Source organism: Coloeus monedula (genome assembly GCF_965178545.1).
Source record: "Coloeus monedula genome assembly, chromosome: 8".
NCBI classification, from domain to species: domain Eukaryota; kingdom Metazoa; phylum Chordata; class Aves; order Passeriformes; family Corvidae; genus Coloeus; species Coloeus monedula.
Window position 1 is genome coordinate 21,597,969 of NC_138788.1, and position 18,352 is coordinate 21,616,320.

General features: G+C 40.7%; 1 protein-coding gene across 1 annotated transcript; it reads right to left on the minus strand.

Annotated features, from left to right (window-relative positions):
- Nucleotides 1-574: 574 nt before the first annotated feature.
- Nucleotides 575-11,159, minus strand: ACTA2 (actin alpha 2, smooth muscle). Its single transcript, XM_082286521.1, has 9 exons — nt 11,128-11,159; nt 8,390-8,561; nt 6,554-6,682; nt 5,099-5,209; nt 4,534-4,618; nt 4,288-4,449; nt 3,853-4,044; nt 2,768-2,949; nt 575-1,983 (listed from the first exon to the last, which is right to left on the minus strand). The coding sequence occupies exons 2-9, from the start codon at nt 8,516-8,518 to the stop codon at nt 1,840-1,842; spliced, it is 1,134 nt and encodes a 377-aa protein (XP_082142647.1). The 5' UTR covers nt 8,519-8,561; nt 11,128-11,159; the 3' UTR covers nt 575-1,839.
- Between the last annotated feature and the right edge of the window lie 7,193 nt (nt 11,160-18,352).

An 18,352-nucleotide genomic window follows, 5' to 3' on the forward strand; every position in this document is an offset into this window, starting at 1 on the left:
TTACCCCATAATCTGTAAAAAAATCTCACCTATAAAACACAACAATAAAAGGAACTTCAAACTACAGTAACTGTGTTGAAATAAGTAATATTTCTTTTGTCACTTGTTGGCATTAGTTTCCTCCTGAGAATTAGACATTTTTAACAGTGGTTGGCTTTTTGTGACTTCCAGCTACATACATCTCTTACAGCTTCAGTAAATTTAAGTTATATGTAGTAGAGGCAAATCCATCAGTTTGGGTGATTTTTTCATCCTTTTCTCCAGTCCAAGTTCTAGACCTCAAGTTTCAGCTAAGTAATTAAGGAGAAAATATTTAGAAATACCCAAATCCTTTATCTGAGAGAAATACCCAAATCCTTTATCACCATTTTGGGATAGCAGAGATGTATCAGAGTCCCTAGGAGAAATGTGTCTTCTCCAGCAACCTGCCAGTAGAAACTTTAAACTGAAAGACACTTCTTATCCTGAAAAGGGTTCCCTGGATCTATCTAGAGTTAGATAAAAAGATCTAGACAGAGTTAGAAGGAAGAACCATACAAAGTTATTTGCTTTTACAAGAGTTTATTTAGTAACTGTTCCAAGAATCTAGATGACCTATACTTTAAATAATAAGGTTAGTACAAAGATGTTTGCAACATGTGCTAACAGTCAGAAGCTGGACAAGATCTGGAACCCCAGGGTTATGCAGACATGGTAAATAACAGGTGCTGTTGCAAAGAGCTTAGTTTGAAAGATAACAAGTAACAGGCAAGTGAGGTAAACTACTGAGTCGAGAGAGGAAAACAGGTTAACAAACATAAATAGCATCCTTTATCCTGAACTCTATTGAATACAGATTGCAGCAAGTTCCTTAGAAGTGACCTTTTCCAGGTCTGTCTCAGTGAATTCCTTAGTCATATTTATATACTTCTAAGACAGTGTTACTGGCTCCAGCTTCTATGCATATACCTTTAGCTGATGTATTTAAGATTATAAATAGAATCAGAAAAACCACAGAAAAAGAAAGTTGTCTAAATTATTTTATCTACTTTGAACACATTACTCCCCCCCCTAAGAAAAAAAAGACGTTCTGAAGAGAAAGTATATTAAGCCAGCTTAATTACCCTTTAGATCTTGCTAGAAATCACTAAATAAAAATAATAGGCTGCACTCATCCTGAGGGCATACAATAGGAAAGTCATATGTTTGACCTACTATTAGTGTTCAGATATGCTCCCAAAGGAACAGGTTTTGTTTCTTTAAAGAAAATACAGAATTGTTGCGGTACCCATCGTACACCGCTGGCCCATGCACTGTAATAAATTAGCTTTTCCAGCATGACAGCTATGAAGTAAGAAATTATGTGGATAGATAATATTTTTGGATAGAGAAGATGCAAAGCAGGGTGCCTGTGTTCATCTTGATACTGAACAGATGCTGTGCTCCTTTGGTACTGCCCAGAACTTTGTAAGAACCACGACTGGTACTGTTTGCAGATTGAAATGTTTTCTGAGGCTAAACTTCGAGAACGTGCAGCCTGATAGGTGAGCATTTTCTGGCATTGGTATCATTGAGCTAAAGGCACCTCCGTTTCTGTTAAGCGCAGTACAGTGTAATAATAAATTCATGTCACAAGATGGAGCTTCAAGCCAGCTGTAATGGCATCTGCACTCATGCACGTCTTGCCTTTTGTTTTTAAATAGGAGCAGCAATTTCATAACATATTTAAAATTTATTTTAAGAAATACACAGTATCCAATTAATTTGATTAATTACGATGAAGGATTTATGGAATGAAATTATAAGAATGTATTTCCCTGAATACATTCACACTAAGGAGACATATAAAGATAAAGCAATTTAAAAGCATTTGCGGTGAACAATGGATGGGCCAGCTTCATCATATTCCTGTTTGCTGATCCACATCTGCTGGAAAGTAGAGAGGGAGGCAAGAATAGAACCTCCAATCCAGACCGAGTACTTGCGTTCAGGAGGAGCAATGATCTGTTCAAGAAATAAAAGCATTAAGTACAACTGACTACTGTGAATAAAATACATTTTTATACAAAAATACTAAAGCAGTGATATGTGATATTAACAAAAACACTGCCTATATATTCTAGTGCTATTACAGCTATCCATTGCTGCAAGCAGAAAAGTTTAAAATTTGTTATAAAAATCTATACCCTCAAATTCTCTGCCTGACTCAGCCTTTTCAGTGACCCCTATCCCTGGCGCATTCATGTACCCCCAGGCACATATGAGAAAAGGGGAGATAATTGCTCTGGAAACATATAATGGCAGTCTAGAAAGGCTTGAAAAAATCAATGACCTATGGAGTGCTCCTTCTGGTATAGCTGATAAAATGTTTGTAAAGCAAAGAACAGAAGATTCGAAGCAGCAGAATGAAGATTGGTTTTTCAGGGTCTCTTTCAAACCGGTAAGCCAAACACAAAACCAGCATTCCCTCTCTTCCATGTCCATCACACTAGAAGGGCTGAAGAAGCTCACATACAGCCCCAGAGGAAAAATCATGCTGCTGGGTCCATGCTGGTTTTTGGCCACATTAGGGCATCTGGCAGAATTCAACATGAACAAGGCAATGAGAAAACGCTCTCTTCTTCCAGCACCAAAGTTACCATGTGGTGATTATTTGGTAGATAATCCAGATGTGATTCAAAGTATGTTAAAAGCACTTACTTTGTAAAGTGTTGCATGTTTTACTACATCTTTGAGGACTTTGTAAATGCCAGCTCATATAGTCTACAAATGATTGTACCATACATACCTTGATCTTCATGGTGCTAGGAGCCAGAGCAGTTATTTCCTTCTGCATCCTGTCTGCAATACCCGGGTACATTGTAGTGCCTCCAGACAGCACATTGTTGGCATAAAGATCCTTTCTGATGTCTATGTCACATTTCATGATGCTGTTGTAAGTGGTTTCATGAATGCCAGCAGACTCCATGCCTGGGGAAGGTACAGAAGAACACTGAGGAAGCAACTCCATACAGAGACTTAGAATTATTAACACAGAACTGACATGACGTTTAGTGACTCTTTGGAAGACATCAGTCTCAGAGCTTTGGAAATCTGGAAAGTCATTCTGCAGTTGCCTAAATTATTTGCTAAAGACTTCCTTTGTGCACAGCCCTTCTCTCCCCCCTTACACACACCACCTCCTCCTTAAAAAGAAAGTTGGGGGTGTGGAATAGTAAAGTTTCCACTAGGCTTTTGCAGGAAATCTCAATTGTGCTAAGAATTCCTTATATGATCTTGGAATAATTTGTTTTCTTTTTTCTTTCTTTTCAAATTAAGTCAACTCAGAGACAGAACAGTCAAAATATGTCCTAATACCTCTAGGTATGCAACTACATTATTTCTGAACTGAAATTCTGCCTATTGTCAGAACTGACACTGGATTTCTGTGTGACCTAGTTGCAAATCTGCCTTCATGGATGTTGATTAGCATTGCATTGTCTTGGCTTTGCTCCGAAAAGGCAATGAACCGTGGATTCAGGATTTGGAGCAGTCTTTTGGAAAAATAAAAGTAGGTCTTGCTGCCTGCCTGCCCCTCCCACCTCTTCCCACTCCTGGCAAGCACATTCAAACATACAAAATGGCACAGGCCCAATGCCAGAAGGCAAGAATAAACATTTCAGGTTTATTTTGGGAAAGCATTTTGGCTAATTCTTTAACATGAAGTTCTATCCACCATATTAATAGTTCTGTTGTAAAAGATTATTTTATAATGGGTGCTACAGCACACTCATGTCTAGGTCTGGGTGAGTTAGTAATGGAGCACAACTAAAAGGAAACAGGGATGTGGTATTTCTGCGCAGTTCACCACGGCAGAACAGTCACTGAACCTACCAATGAAAGATGGCTGGAAGAGGGTCTCTGGGCACCGAAAGCGTTCGTTCCCAATGGTGATCACCTGACCATCAGGAAGCTCATAGCTTTTTTCCAGAGAGGAGGAAGATGCAGCAGTGGCCATCTCATTTTCAAAGTCCAGGGCCACATAACAGAGCTTTTCTTTGATGTCACGGACAATTTCACGCTCCGCTGTAAAGAGGATTCAACCTTTAAAATGGAATTCAGGAAGGACCCAGACATGTTGACTGGTTCTTCCCTTTCATCCTCCAACACTCCCATATTTTAAACAAATTGTCTGCTAGTCTTTCAAGGGACTTTCATGTTGGAGACCTTGTCATGCCTATTCAACTGCAGAACCACTGATAGTCCTTCTAAGGCCAGTGGAAACATCGCACATTAACAACTCTCCTTGTCAGCCAGCAGTGTCCTTACCAGTGGTCACGAAGGAGTATCCTCGCTCTGTCAGGATTTTCATGAGGTAGTCTGTCAGGTCCCGGCCAGCCAGGTCCAGACGCATGATGGCGTGTGGCAGGGCATAGCCTTCATAGATGGGCACATTGTGGGTGACACCATCCCCAGAGTCAAGCACGATCCCTTTGAGAAGAGAACACACGATTCATTCCCATCACACCCGTGGAACTATTTCAAACATCTGTGCCATGTTCCCCTGAGGCCTACCTGTGGTGCGTCCAGAGGCGTAGAGGGACAGAACGGCTTGAATAGCTACATACATGGCTGGCACATTGAACGTCTCGAACATTATCTGAAATGCCATTAAAATAATTGTCTTAGCACTAGGGGGTTTAGCTTAGTTGAAGCAATTTACTGAAAGAGAGGTAGAATACAAGATTTTCATATTTCTCAATGGTTGGTAAAAACAAGAAAGGAAATCCAAAAGTATTTGTCCTGTAAGATATCCCCCTGTATTTGGCCTATACCTTTATAGTATTGATATAGCCACATCCACATATTAAAGATAATTTAGGAAGGGGCCTGGGCATAAAAACAGATTAAGATGACATAAAGTTTGGACAGACTGAAGTACTCACATTCAACGTGGATACAGTAACTTTCTAAGCTATATGTAATAACATGTAGATATGACAGGTGGTCACTATGTACTTTCCATCTTCCATAACTGAGAGAGACAGACTGCTGGACAGCATGACTAACTAGAATGATGACGTTCACAACCTGTTGAATGAAAAGGTTGGATTATTCCACAGCTTTCCTGTGAGCTTACCTGGGTCATCTTCTCACGGTTGGCTTTGGGGTTCAGTGGTGCCTCAGTCAGCAGAGTCGGGTGTTCTTCAGGTGCAACCCGGAGCTCATTGTAGAAAGAATGATGCCAGATCTGAGGATAATGAGAGAAGCCAAGCGAAAGAAACACCATCAATCAGCAGGTCAGCATCACTTTCAGGAAGTTACTGAGCTCCAGCACTCTGCTTACAGTTCTAGATAAAGGCTGGTGATGTTTCTCATGCAGTTGTTCTTACTGCTTCCATAGAGACTACCAGAATAACTGTAGAAAAAACCCACTATCCTCAGGTTTTACTACCAGTAATATACAACTTACTTTAAGGACACATAAGCTAATGAAAATTAATATATTATTCTTGCAATAGAAAAGACAGAACTGGACACACTTGGTTCTAGCAATGCTATTTCAATAATGAAAGGAAAGGAAGGGAAACTGAAAGGTAAACAGTTCCAGAACAACTCAGAGAACATACACAGAGGTCAATAGACAATGGGTCTCTTGACAGTTTCATCTTTTGGTTTGTACAGGCCAGCCCAAGAATTCATAAAAAGAAATTAAGATAAATGGCTTATGAGGTTGAAAGTCAGCTTGTGTGTATCACCTCCACATGACTTGTTCCTACAAGCTGTAAAATTCTGAGGCCAAGTGGACTGCAGTGAGGAGGTTAATACACTGATAAGAAGTAAAACAACCAGAGATTTCAGTCTGAAGGCCAAGAATTTTTTGCTAAGTTTGTTTTCAAGCTTGTGGTGATTAGGGACTGGTTAGTATGTTTGGCATCTAAAAGATTTTGCTTTCAAGTGAAATTTACAATACTGAGACTCATTAAGTGCTGTGTGACTCCGTACACTTACAGTGTGTTGTGAAGTCCTGACTGTTCCAAATAACCCTATTTTCACAGAACTACATTCCCATTTTGGAATCTTAGGAATTATGTCATCTGTACAGACTATGACTATAAACATGGTTCTGGAAGCCTTTCATTCAAATACTGGCTGTGAAATGGATGCATGGCACTGCAATATTGCTAGTCTTTCAAGCATTAAAAAGTATGTGTATAAACAGGGCCCTTCACATCAGAATCACATACATGCTTTGCATTTTTGCAGAAACAGGCACCTTCTTAAATTCCATTTTTTTACTAGAAAATTGATATATTCTCTTTCTTTCTTCCTTGCCCTCTCTCTCCCCCCACCCTCTTCTCAGTAACTGGCAAAGATCAGGCTGGAGTAAAAGAACTCCCAATTACAATTTTGAAGTACTCCTACTGATACTCAGCTTTACACGCACATTAACCTTGGCTGTTAATAAGCTTCTCCTTGAGCCATACTTAATAGCATGACAATTTAATCTAAAATTTAGTGGATATTCTGTAAATACTTAGTTCAAGTAGTTCTGTTTACCAGTGGTACACATCAATTTTCAAAGCTGAAATACCTTCTCCATGTCATCCCAGTTTGTAATGATGCCGTGCTCTATGGGGTATTTCAGGGTCAGGATTCCTCTCTTGCTTTGAGCCTCGTCACCAACATAGCTGTCTTTTTGACCCATACCAACCATCACACCCTACAGAATAATACAAATTGCATTAGTCTCTCAGGGAAAAGTGTCATTAAGTAGACAGAATATTAGCTGTGAAATAAATCCAGTTGCCAGTTACACTAGTTGCAACGTAGTTTACAGACACTAACAAATGAAGAATTGTGTTTTGCTCTTAAATTGCCAATATTAAATGATTGGTTCTTAAATTTCTGGAGTTCATGTTTCCACTACAGTTAAGTAAACAGAACAAATACAGTATTAAATGCATCAAGATAAAGTGGAAAAATTGAGTTGTGTTAATGTTTGTTTTATCTAGGGATGAACTGTCTGCTAAATGATAATAAAGTGAAGTAAAAGCAGAAAGTGATATTGTGCCATCTAAGGGTCAAGATGGAGCAATACACACTTCACATTTCCCAAAGCTTAAGCGTCAACATTTTTTAATCTTCTTTTTGAATGCCATAATACCGTAATTAGGGATGGACAATTTAAATTTACTGGTATGGGCTTCTTTACAGGTATTTTCATGAATCCTGTAGATATGGTTAAAGGACCAGAAGCTGGCAACTACTTTGGATATACACTATGTTAAAGTCAGAAATAATGAAAAAAAAGATAGTATGCAGTAGGATGCTTTGAGTGCATAATACTCCTATCAGAACTTAGTCATTACAGACTCCAAACCTTGGCATCTCTAACTCTGTGTCTTAAAAACAGGCATCCCAGATTTGCAATTTTTAATGGGATGATCCATCCTACATGATCAGGAAAGAAATGTTCTAGAAATCTGTATCTGTTTCTTTATGTATTTGTAATTTTATGGCTTGGTTTTGAGCAATTAATATCATTCACACTAGCTACAGACAATGGCATTTAAATACACTTTTTAAATTACGGTAATTCCCAGAGACCTCAATTAACCCTCCAGTCCTACTTTCTATATTGAAAGGCAGGTATTTCTCCAATCCTGGAGAAATTAAAATGCATTTACTGGGTATATGAAGTGCTACATCTTACAAAGAGCATGCCTCTTCCCACCAGGGCCTTGGGTGACATACAAGCAATTAGGTGGATCTGCTAATTGCTTGGATTAGTTTGTGATCTAGACAAGCTTCTCTAATTCATGCTAATGGTGATTTGTCTCATAAACTCTCTGTATTTAACAGCTCAGACAATAAATGTATTTTGAGAACTATTAAAATATAGTGGAATGCATCATATACTCAAATGTAAACCTTGAAGCTAAAGAAACTCAACCCTAGACAGGTGCCCATTTCTGACAGTTAAATGAATAAAGTCAAAAGGGTTAGGAGAAAGCTGACTGAAAACTTCTGCTTCCTCCTTCAGTGTTCCACATATTACCTATTATCAACTTTAAGGGCAGTCAGAATTTCCAGATGTTCCTGTGTTGGGCTTATTTGGGGTTTGGGTGGGGTTTCTTTAAACAAGTTTTACTCAACAAGTTCTCTGGGCGATTCAAAATCAAGGGGCAGGGAAAAGATGTCACAGAAGGGAGTGAAAAACTTTAAAAGGATTCCTTTCACAAGGCAAGAGACTTCCTTTGACTCAGGTGAGTGCACTGCTGGACTCATTTTGCCTGGAAAGACTGTTACACAGATCACCCTAGGCTGGCCTAGTGCCAGGCACAAATGGCCCTCGGGTGAAGAGCCAGGGACAGGGCAACAAAGCCTTCTACAAGCCCAGTAAGAAACGACCAAAGTAGTTCATCACCTGGTGCCTGGGACGACCCACAATGGACGGGAAAACTGCTCTTGGAGCATCATCTCCAGCGAAGCCAGCTTTACAGAGCCCCGACCCATTGTCACAAACAAGGGCAGTGCTGTCCTCTTCCTCACACATCTTCTACAGCAGTGTCCACTGGCCTTCCAGACAGAAAACAGCCCTATGAAAACAGCAGGGAAGAATTAAATCAAAACCAAAAAACATACTCAGGTAGCAGAGCCACCCTGGCTCTAGGAAAGCAACCAGAACGTGCAAGGAGAGGTATGGCCCCGGTCTGGGAATCACAAGGACTGCGGGGCCATGGGAGGGAATGGGCTTCTTTCTGAAAGCGTGAGAGGTTTCAACCATGTCTGCCAAAGGGCTGTGCACACTAGAGATTATCCAGGGAATTCCAGAGGAGACTTCCAGCCCTGCGGCATGGGCAGAGAGTTCAGGGAGCAGCAAATGTTTATCTAAATTTGGTCACAGAAATCCACGGCTGGGGGAAGGAGATAAATGAGAACACTGGACTGACAGCTGCAAAAACAAAGATTCATTTGCATTGAATTCTGCATTGAATTCAGCACAATTTCTCCTGCTTTTCTATCACCCTGACAAAATCCTGACACATGTGGATAACCTGTTAAAGGTAAGAGCATTTCAACTTCCCCTTCTAGTCTTGGGCTTCCTAAAATCTAACTACATGAAATGCCATGCATGTACCAGGGGCGTTTTCCTGATGCAGATATTAATCCACTGGTGAAGGTGGCCAGCTAAGTTTACACTTAATGTTTTAAAAAGGTAGAAATTTTCCAAATAAAAAAGGGGGAAAATAAAAAGGCAAGTCTTTTCCAGTTCTCCCCTAATCACTCAGAAAAATAAACCCACTTTTAAAATAAAGCCAGAGAGAGTATGTGTTTTAAAAACAGGTCATAAGGTCTGCTCTATCATAATTTCAAAGCAGCTAATAAACTACATTTGTAGAGTGACAGAACAATTTATGTTGGCTCCTTGGCTCAGTAAAAAGAAACTGTTTTCTTCCTCTAGCAACAAGAAGATAATATGGGTAATAAAAATGCTTTGAAGGCTTTGTATTAAAGTCAATTACAGAAACAAGCACTGAATACCAGGACTCAAGAAGAACTGTTTGCTCGCAATTTATAGCGTGGTAGGGAATCACTTGGCCTGCTCCAAGCCCGGGCTTCCATGCAGAGTTCAACAAATTGCAATGTGTTAACAGCTAAGGGAGACAGCTGGTGTCCATGGACCAGCTGGCTCCACATGCAGTCTCCAAAACCTTCTGCTGCAGGGATACTGGAAGTGCAGGCAGAAATGAGAATGGGGTCAGCAAGAGCCATGGCCAATGAGCAAGGGAGGCCACAATCTGTTTGGCCCCTGCAATGGATGGAACAAGCATGGACAGTTCTCCCAAATCCTTCATTTGAGGTCCTCTGTCTCTCCTCAGCCAGGCAGCCACGAGACATGGCTGCAACCCTGCTCCTGCAGGCTGTGTGGGCAGAGCTCCCAGGAGAAGACAAGGATAGGGAAATCCTAACTTTATATTCCAGATATTTTATCATTATAATTGGGGCAGGAAAGTAAGTTGCAATTTTTTCATTTATTAAACTCCTGGGGAAAAAAGCTCTTTATATTAAAATATTTACTGAATGGAGTACAATTGTTGTCTAACATGAATGAACAGACTGGTTTGGACAAACTTTTCCTAATTAGGAAATACGCTTTTCAGCTGTCTGTTTTTGGAACAGCATTTGAGGTCAGGGGGGTTGCTCAAACCAATGCAGCTAATGCAATGCCAAAAATCACTTGGGGGAGGGGAAAGAAGGGGGCAGGAAAGGCTACATTTCTGAGCTTACTGGGCTCTAAATGAAAACCATATTTAGTAATAAAGCACAAAAAGTTGAAAAATCAGACAGAGGGCTCTGCTACCAACCAATGAGTTACAGCTCAGGACTGCCATTGCAGGCAGTAACAAGATCTTAGAGCAGCAAATGTCACTGAGTACCATGGAAGAAAGGAAATTTTTCTCCCAAGAAAACAGTACAGTCTTTAGCCTCTTTCTTCTCCCTGTTTTACATGTAAATATAATCAATCACCTCACCAATCTCCACAACAAATTATTAAGAGAACTCCAGCTGCACAAGAAGTACTGTATGTAACCTGTTCCTTAATGAATGTTTGGCATTTTACAGAACAGTAGTTTCATACACATAGAGACAAGGATAAATACACATGCATCCTCATTCTATCCTATTAGACACTGCTAATTTGCATACTCCCAGCTCTTCTTGCAGTCACATTGCACAAAACACTCTTTCACCTTACACTCGATTAAAATCACTGAAGCAAATCTGCTAAGAAACACTGCTACATACTCCATCAGGAACCCTGTCCCAAACTAACACCCCAATGTCACACAGGTTCATTTAAACCAGAATATAGCTGTAATTCCAGCAGTGACATTACCCAAACCATTTCTTTATACAGTTGCTGAAGTGCTGGTAGAAGCAGCAAAATTATTAGGGTAGAATTTTTCTTTTCCTTTCAAAATATAAAATAAAGACAACTCAGTATAAATACTACATGTATTTTATCAACTCAGTTGTAGTAAGTTTCTTAAGCAAACTACAGCACAGCAGTACATCCTCCTGAATAGCTTCCACTTGACATTATTTAATTGAAATCCTCCAGCAATCTGTAAATCATGCCATTGGTTCCGTGCCACTTACCCTGACAGCGCTTGGCTGGGGATGGCTGCTCTAGGGTGGTATACTCTGTATCTGAAACCACAGAGGTTATATAGCCCCTTCAGCTCTTCTCCTCCCACTAGCCTCCCAAACAAGGAGCAGAGACAGACAGAGACAGAGCTGAAGTCTCTAACAAAACCATATAGGGACCTTAATACAAAAAACTCTAATCTGGGTGGCCACAGGCCCTGGGTCTCTTCCACTGCATTCCAGTGCAGAGCTCATGAAACAGGAGGAGACTTTCAGCTGAGTAAGATAAACACTTTAAAACTTCAGGAGAGTTGCTAAAATACAGAGAGAATGTGCCCACAATAGATCGCCTCTGGCAGAAGGACCATGTGCTCAAACAAGAGAGGTCCAGGACTTCACAGTAACATCCAAGAAGCAGAATAGATATTGGAAGAGCAGTCGTTTATAACAGGGGAGGTCTTTTTAAAGAAACACCTTGCTGCCATTAAAGTTTTTGATAAAAACAATGAATAAATATTTCTGGCCAGCTAAACAGCTGCTCAATTTTCCTACAAAGTCTCTTTAAAAGCTTAGCATTTGGTTTGTGTACTAAATATTGCCCACAGGCTTAAGGGTAGTAAAAAAAGTACCTGCTGTTGTACAAGGTTCACAGAGAAGTCTCTGAAGGTTGTGAAAAAGTTCAGTTAAAAGGTTGTTATGATCCCCTTCCGACTGTGATGGGTTAGAACTCATTCTGTTTTTCTGAAAGCTTATTTTCCAACCCTAGGACCTGTGGCCCAAATTTGCCCTAGTGCTGCTCTTCTGATGGACACAAGCCTGGACTGTCATAAACTCACATCCCAAATTGCTCATAATACAGTTGTTGAATTTTATAACCCCAGCTATCTTTTCCACTGAACATGTTTTTAGCAAATAAAGGAACAAGTCACACTGTACAAGTTATTTTCAGCACAGGCCTGGATTTCTACAGCTGTAGCCAACTGTTCTCTGGACAGACAAATTCTAGTGAAGCAGCCCTATCACAGCCAGCAATATTTTGTCATCAAGTTTGTACAAAATACCAGAAACAGCATCTCTTAACTCCAGTATTAAACCTTACAAATTCAAAAGTGCTCCAAGCATACAGGCCAAGAGAGATGTGAGAATCCAAGTGAGAGCCTTGCTTTGCAAGCCTTGTTACAACAGGGAGAGGCATTGTGCATTTGTTTATGGAGTGCTTGCTGCCTGAGTAGTTTTCATGCAAGAAAACCTCCCAGAAAACCACAGTGAAAGTTTTTCTGATGTAAAAATTTAAGGAATAAGCTACTAGTAGAGATAACAAATAGGCAGAATTATGGATTGAACACCAACAGGAATTTAACTTTTAAGGAAAGGAACTTTTAAGGAATGCGACTGCCTTGGAGAGTCAGAAACAGAAGCTAACAAGTGGTGGAACATGAGCTGTGCAAAAGCTATTTATTATTTAACTTCAATCATCAGGGTGAAAGACACAGATATTAAAAAAAAAAAAAAAAAAGAAAAAGGGGGGAAAAAAGGAAAATAAAATACCCACTGAGGTAAGCAACTCAAAGCTGAGGATCTAAACAGGCCCTTTTTTGCATATCTCCAACTGACATTCAAAGGACAGCCAAACCCAAATTCTTTGTTTTTAAACAACACTCAGTAACATAGCCAAGAAAACCTACATACCTCATATAGAACATATGGTATTAGATCAGGGAACTTTGGTCGAGGGGAAGGGGAATTTCACACAGCAGAACCCTTCAATGCAGTATCATGTCTGATTTCAATAGAAACATCAATTACCTTCTAGATCAGAAGAAACACACTCCAAGGTTTTCAGAAACATCATCCTTGAAATACCTTGAAAATACCCAGACCGGGAGAAAGATTCAGAAGAATCCAAACTTTCTGCCTTACTGAGCAGAAGTTCACACTCCCAAAAAAACTTAGTGGTGATTGTGCTATGGTGGGTACCGCACATGTGAGATTGCAGAGCCAAGTAAACAACCCTCCAGTAGAACTGGTGCATCATCCACAGTGCTCAGCATAGCTAGAAATATAGGCAACAGTTTTCTACAAGAGGCCTCTGTGAACATAAAGGAGACAGTGGCCACACAGATACCAGAGACTTGTACCTCTGTTAAGCTCCACCATGATACCTGCAACCTTACCCTGGTGCATACCACAGTTACTGCTGGTGGCAATGACAGCAGCAGCAGACCCATGGCTGCTTTGAGGAATGGTTATTTGGGTGGGGATCACACATCTCCTTCCCTGTAGTGGGCACCAAAGATTTCAGGGTGCTCATGAAAAAGATGCGGCTGACACAGAGTCTCACTCCAAGCGGGTAGCAGTGGATATGGAGATACAGAGTAAACCCCAGTTGTTTGGAAGGACCTGCCATATGAAGAATATTGTTAGAGACAGGCATAGCCAGACTAGAAGGAAGAAATAAGCCCAGAGGCTGACTGAGCAGGAGTGAATGGATACACAGCAACAACACAGGGAAAATGCAGAGGTGCTGCCCAGCCACAGCTCCAGGGCACAATGAAGAGCAGCGCTCAGCAGGCAGCTCGTTTCTGCAGTGGGACATTATGGAAAGTGCTGGGGCAGGAAGGAAGGAAGGCAAACAGGTGAACTATACAAGGAAATTAGGTCAGTCCAGATCCAGGGATGTTATAGAATAAACCAATTTATTTTCTTTTTAGTGACTCCATGCTGAAGTTATGATCACACAGATATTTCTATACATAAAAGCACACGTGGAAAAGATTACATTAGTGGCTTACACCTTTCTTCTCAGTAACTTAGGTCATTGACAGAGAGGCAGGGGGAGAGGGAAGAATGGACTCACCATGAGACATGAATGAAAACCTAAAGAGAGCTGAATAGAAAAAGTCTTCTGAGAATCAAGACTAAATGCTGGGGATCAAATCTCTGAACCCTCCTCTGCAGCTATGGACAAATAAGAGCTTGGCCCAAATATATATATGTGGTGTGGGGCTTTGGATTTTTTGTTTGTTTTTGTGTGTTTGTTTGTTTTTCAAGAAAAAGAACATAACACCATTCCTGAAGATAGTTTAGCTTTCCCTCTGGAGGTCACTTCCAGCACCAGTTTCTGCTGCCTGTCTGTAAATCCTTATCCCACTCATCATGTAGTTTCATGTACAGAATCTACACAGCACAATTTGCCTGGTGTGTCTATACCCCAAGGTTCTTGTTCTTTCTTTGTATCCATAGCCATAATCTATGGTTTTTATTTAATTTCCCCGGAGAACTTCTTTGGTTTTCCATGCTAAACCCTTTTGCAGTCTGCATCACAGTCTGGAGTACAATCACAGAAAGAAAAAGAAGAGGAAAAATGAGTTTTGTCTCTCTCTTTAGTATCTTTCCCCCTGATCTCTTAATAGAGATACTATCAAAGCTCCAATTTACGTTGGGAACTCTCCTATTGACTTGAAGCATTTTTCAATGTATCAGTGGAAACTCTTAGCTACACCTTCCTTAAGTTCTTCCTTTTCAGTAACCTGTGTGGATTGCCATATGGACATAAAATGTGCCTGTGACTCGACAACAGCAGGAGAGCCAACCATGCCTAGAAAATGGGCTCCAGCTGGCCTGAAGAATGCCAGCACAGAGGCCCAGCACCAGTGTGTAGATGCCATACTTTTTTGGTAAAGGAGGACAGAAGCTGCAGGCTTATCCCAGTCTATAGAAGACTGTGAATAGAGTAATCCCTTTGCTTTACTTTATAAGGGAAAACAACTTCTGAGATGTGCGTGGAGACCTTCCTGCCTCCATCCAATTGGCTGTTTAGGAATGAGGCCCTGCTAAATATGTCTCTGGCTCCTTTTTATTTGGGGATTCCTTTCATCTTCGTAACATTAGCAGAATCTCTAAATGTTTTGGTTTGTCTGGCTTCAGGCCCTCTCCTCTATCTCATTGATAGGCTTTACACATCCCTATCCCCTATTTTGAGAAAGACAGGAATAAATAAGCTTTAGGAGCAGAAAGTCATTCTAATAGCCTGATTCATTGCAGCTGTCACACAGTAAGCATCTGTAAAGTGTCAGGTTAACCATAAACTGTCAGACTCATAGATTAGCTTTCTCCATGATTGTCAGGCTCTTGCACTGGTCTCTCTCTAACAACTAAGACAAAATTGCTCTAATCATTTTCAAATATAGCAATTTTGAACCTACAAAGTTTGGAAAATAGTTTTGTCAGTGCTCTTCAAGAGCTAGAGGAGATAGTGTTTGCCAGCTGGGCCTGGGCCTCTGAAGTAGGCTGATGAAGAATATTAACCCACAACCTTCCTTCATCTTCTTGACAAGGTATCTTCCTCCATGGGAATGTGGTAAAATTATCCTTCATTCAAAATCAAAGGAACATATTCAAAGTAAAAATGAGATAATGTCTCCCCCATCATCCTTAGATAAATAAACAGAACATAAGCACAAGTCCTGCTGGGTCAGGCTGATATCCATATAGCTCAGTATCCTGTCTCTGAGATTTCCTGATAGCAGATGCTTGGAAAGAAATGGGATGCTTCCAGTGGTAATTTTCTTCCTATATCCTTTCTGCTTCCTTATGTACAGCAGAAGGAATTATTGAGACAGGAGTATGTACCCATATCCTCATGCATAATAGATGCAGATATATTTCACCTTTTTCCTCCATAAATTTGCCTAGTTTAAATACATAGTTTTGAATGCCCTTCATGATTTTTTTTTTTTGTAGAAATGAGCTCTTCATTTTTTCTCTGAGGCATCACCCATAGCTCACACTCCAACTGGTGTAGAAAAGCCTAATGTTACAAAGAAAACATCAAATATATCAGAAGCATAGTCAAAGGAATACTGTCTATACCAAGAACTGAAAATCCAGCAGAGATCCTGAATAAGCCCTCAGGCCACTGGCCAGGGCAGAGCTCTGACCCACTGTGTGCAAACTATCAGCAGCACCTCAGTAGCTTGGTCACAGTTCATGCTGACAGATCTGTCCAAAATTACATTGTAGATAAGGCCTCATAATAATGTACATTGGAACATCTCTCAAGAGCCAGATTGCCGTAGATGATTGGAACCTCAGCAGTAACATGCTATCCAAATTTGTCAAAATGTAAATGACATCTTCCCACCCCATCACTGTGGAAAACAAGTCCTGTACTCCCAAGGAATGGGAGTTGTGTGGGACAGGCAGAGCACAGGGGTCCTTCCTCCACAATGTCCACAATGTTCACAATGTCCACAATGACTCCCCAGCTCCCCAGCCAACACATTCCCAGACTGACAGCAACAAGCAGAGCAGCTCCCCCCACGTTTTCACAAGTGATTGTCCTGTTATTATCTCACCAAGAGCAAGATTGCCAGGTGAGCTTGCACACAGTAAGAAAATGGACAGTTCCCATGAGAGAAACTTGCTGGAAGTGAGTTTCACAGAGTTATTACTTACAGATTAAACCCATGGGCTCTGAATGCTTGGTTATATCACAGCTTAACTCCTGTAGGAGCCAGCATGGCTGGCTCTCTGGCAAACCATGAGCAAAAGGACCTCTACAAGGTAATTTCTTACACTAGCAAATTTAATAATTTGCTGTAATGCCAGAGTTTCACTTTTTGGCTCTAGATGATGGCAAACTGTGGCGTCACTCTCACCATGAATGTCACCAAGCCGGCACCTGCCTCTCCCAAAGGCCAGCCCTGGCCTCCATTCCTTTGTCCTGGCACTGGATTTGGAGCACTCAAAGGTTAAGTGTCAATGCAGGGCAGGACAAGGAGATGTGGCCCCACTGCAACTTCCTTGTCTTCTGTATGAGTCACTCAGCACAGATGTGACAAACAGCTGAGAGCACAGCTAAACTTTTTTTTTTAAACCTATACAAGAGCCACCAAATAACAGTGAAGGAATGAGCGTTACATGGCAATAAACCAAAAAATGTACAAAATACACAAGGGGAAATCTACCACCTTTGTGGCTAAAATGAACACATACTTTTAAAAATACTTTTGAAGAAAAAGGAAACCTACTTTTGTAATTGGCATGCCATTATATGAAAGTGCATGCAGTTACATGCAAAAGTAAAAAATGTGGCAAATGCAAACATATTTAGTACACATGCATTTTCTGTACCAGAAAAAAAGTCAGAAGTCAAATTGAAAGTTTGCAAAACTGTTTGGGACTTTTTTGATTTGAACTCCACTGCAAGAGGATGCTAAAAGAGCCATCAATAAAGTTGGGCATGGACATTGCAGCAGGCATGACTAGCCTGCATCCACACAGGTGTTAGAAAGAATAGGCCAAAGTGCTTCCAGAACAATCAACACTTACTTTCATTAGCCCTTAAAAATGCTTGAGGGGTTTTCCCCAGGAAGAAAGGCAGTCTTACAAAAATTTCAAGCATGTAATGACAAGAAGTAGCTAATTACAAACTTGCCAGATGAACACACCACTCTAAGTCAACCTACCACAGCTGCCAATACAGAACTCAAATAATAAAAAATAAGACACAATATAATAAACATTGAGAATAAGGCTGTATAAAAACAACTTCTTCCAAATTTTTTTTAAGAAATATTATAAACATAGTTGTAAAAGCCATCTGAATCCCTTTTACATTCTAAAACATTAAAAAAATCCAACTGCAGATCCAACCTATGCAGAGTAGCATGAGAACTGCCTCTGAAGCTGAAGTCTTACAGCACAACAGTGCAGGGAAATCACTGCTGAGTGGGTGGAATTCTGTGGGACCCACGTCTGGCTACACACCTTAATGCCTTTATCAGTGATCTGAACAATAACATAAGTTACAGAAAAATGTCACAGACAAAATGTGTGTGAGTGTGTATGTATTTTTATAACTTGCCACAACCTGCATTACAGATCTAAGATAAAACAGACTCCTCCCCAACAGAATCTGTTTATAGTATGAAGCCTTGAGAAGGCTCTTTGCCTGTGTGACCTGTGCAGAAGGATTCCTACCCCATCCCCCCACAGTACTTTTGCTGAGTGTCATTTTGGCAAATGAAAACACACCCAGGGACGTGGTGCCTAACTTACTGCAGCTTGCAGGAAGGACAGGACTTCACTGGTGCTCTCCTCTGCCCCATGTGCAGTCTCAGCCTGCTCTGTCACACCTTCCTGCATTCATCCTGGCTGCTGCTTGGGCCTGGAAGACCCTCCCGTTACAAAGTGTGGTGCCCCAGGATACTGACAGCTGATGATGGCTGGTCAT

Excerpts from the sequence above, each read along its gene's own strand:
- ACTA2 (XM_082286521.1), bottom strand. The coding sequence starts at position 8,518 with ATGTGTGAGGAAGAGGACAGCACTGCCCTTGTTTGTGACAATGGGTCG. Across the intron at positions 5,210-6,553 it reads ACTGGGATGACATGGAGAAG|ATCTGGCATCATTCTTTCTA; the intron begins GTATTTCAGCTT and ends CATTATCCTCAG. Across the intron at positions 4,045-4,287 it reads ATACTCCTTCGTGACCACTG|CGGAGCGTGAAATTGTCCGT; the intron begins GTAAGGACACTG and ends TCCTCTTTACAG.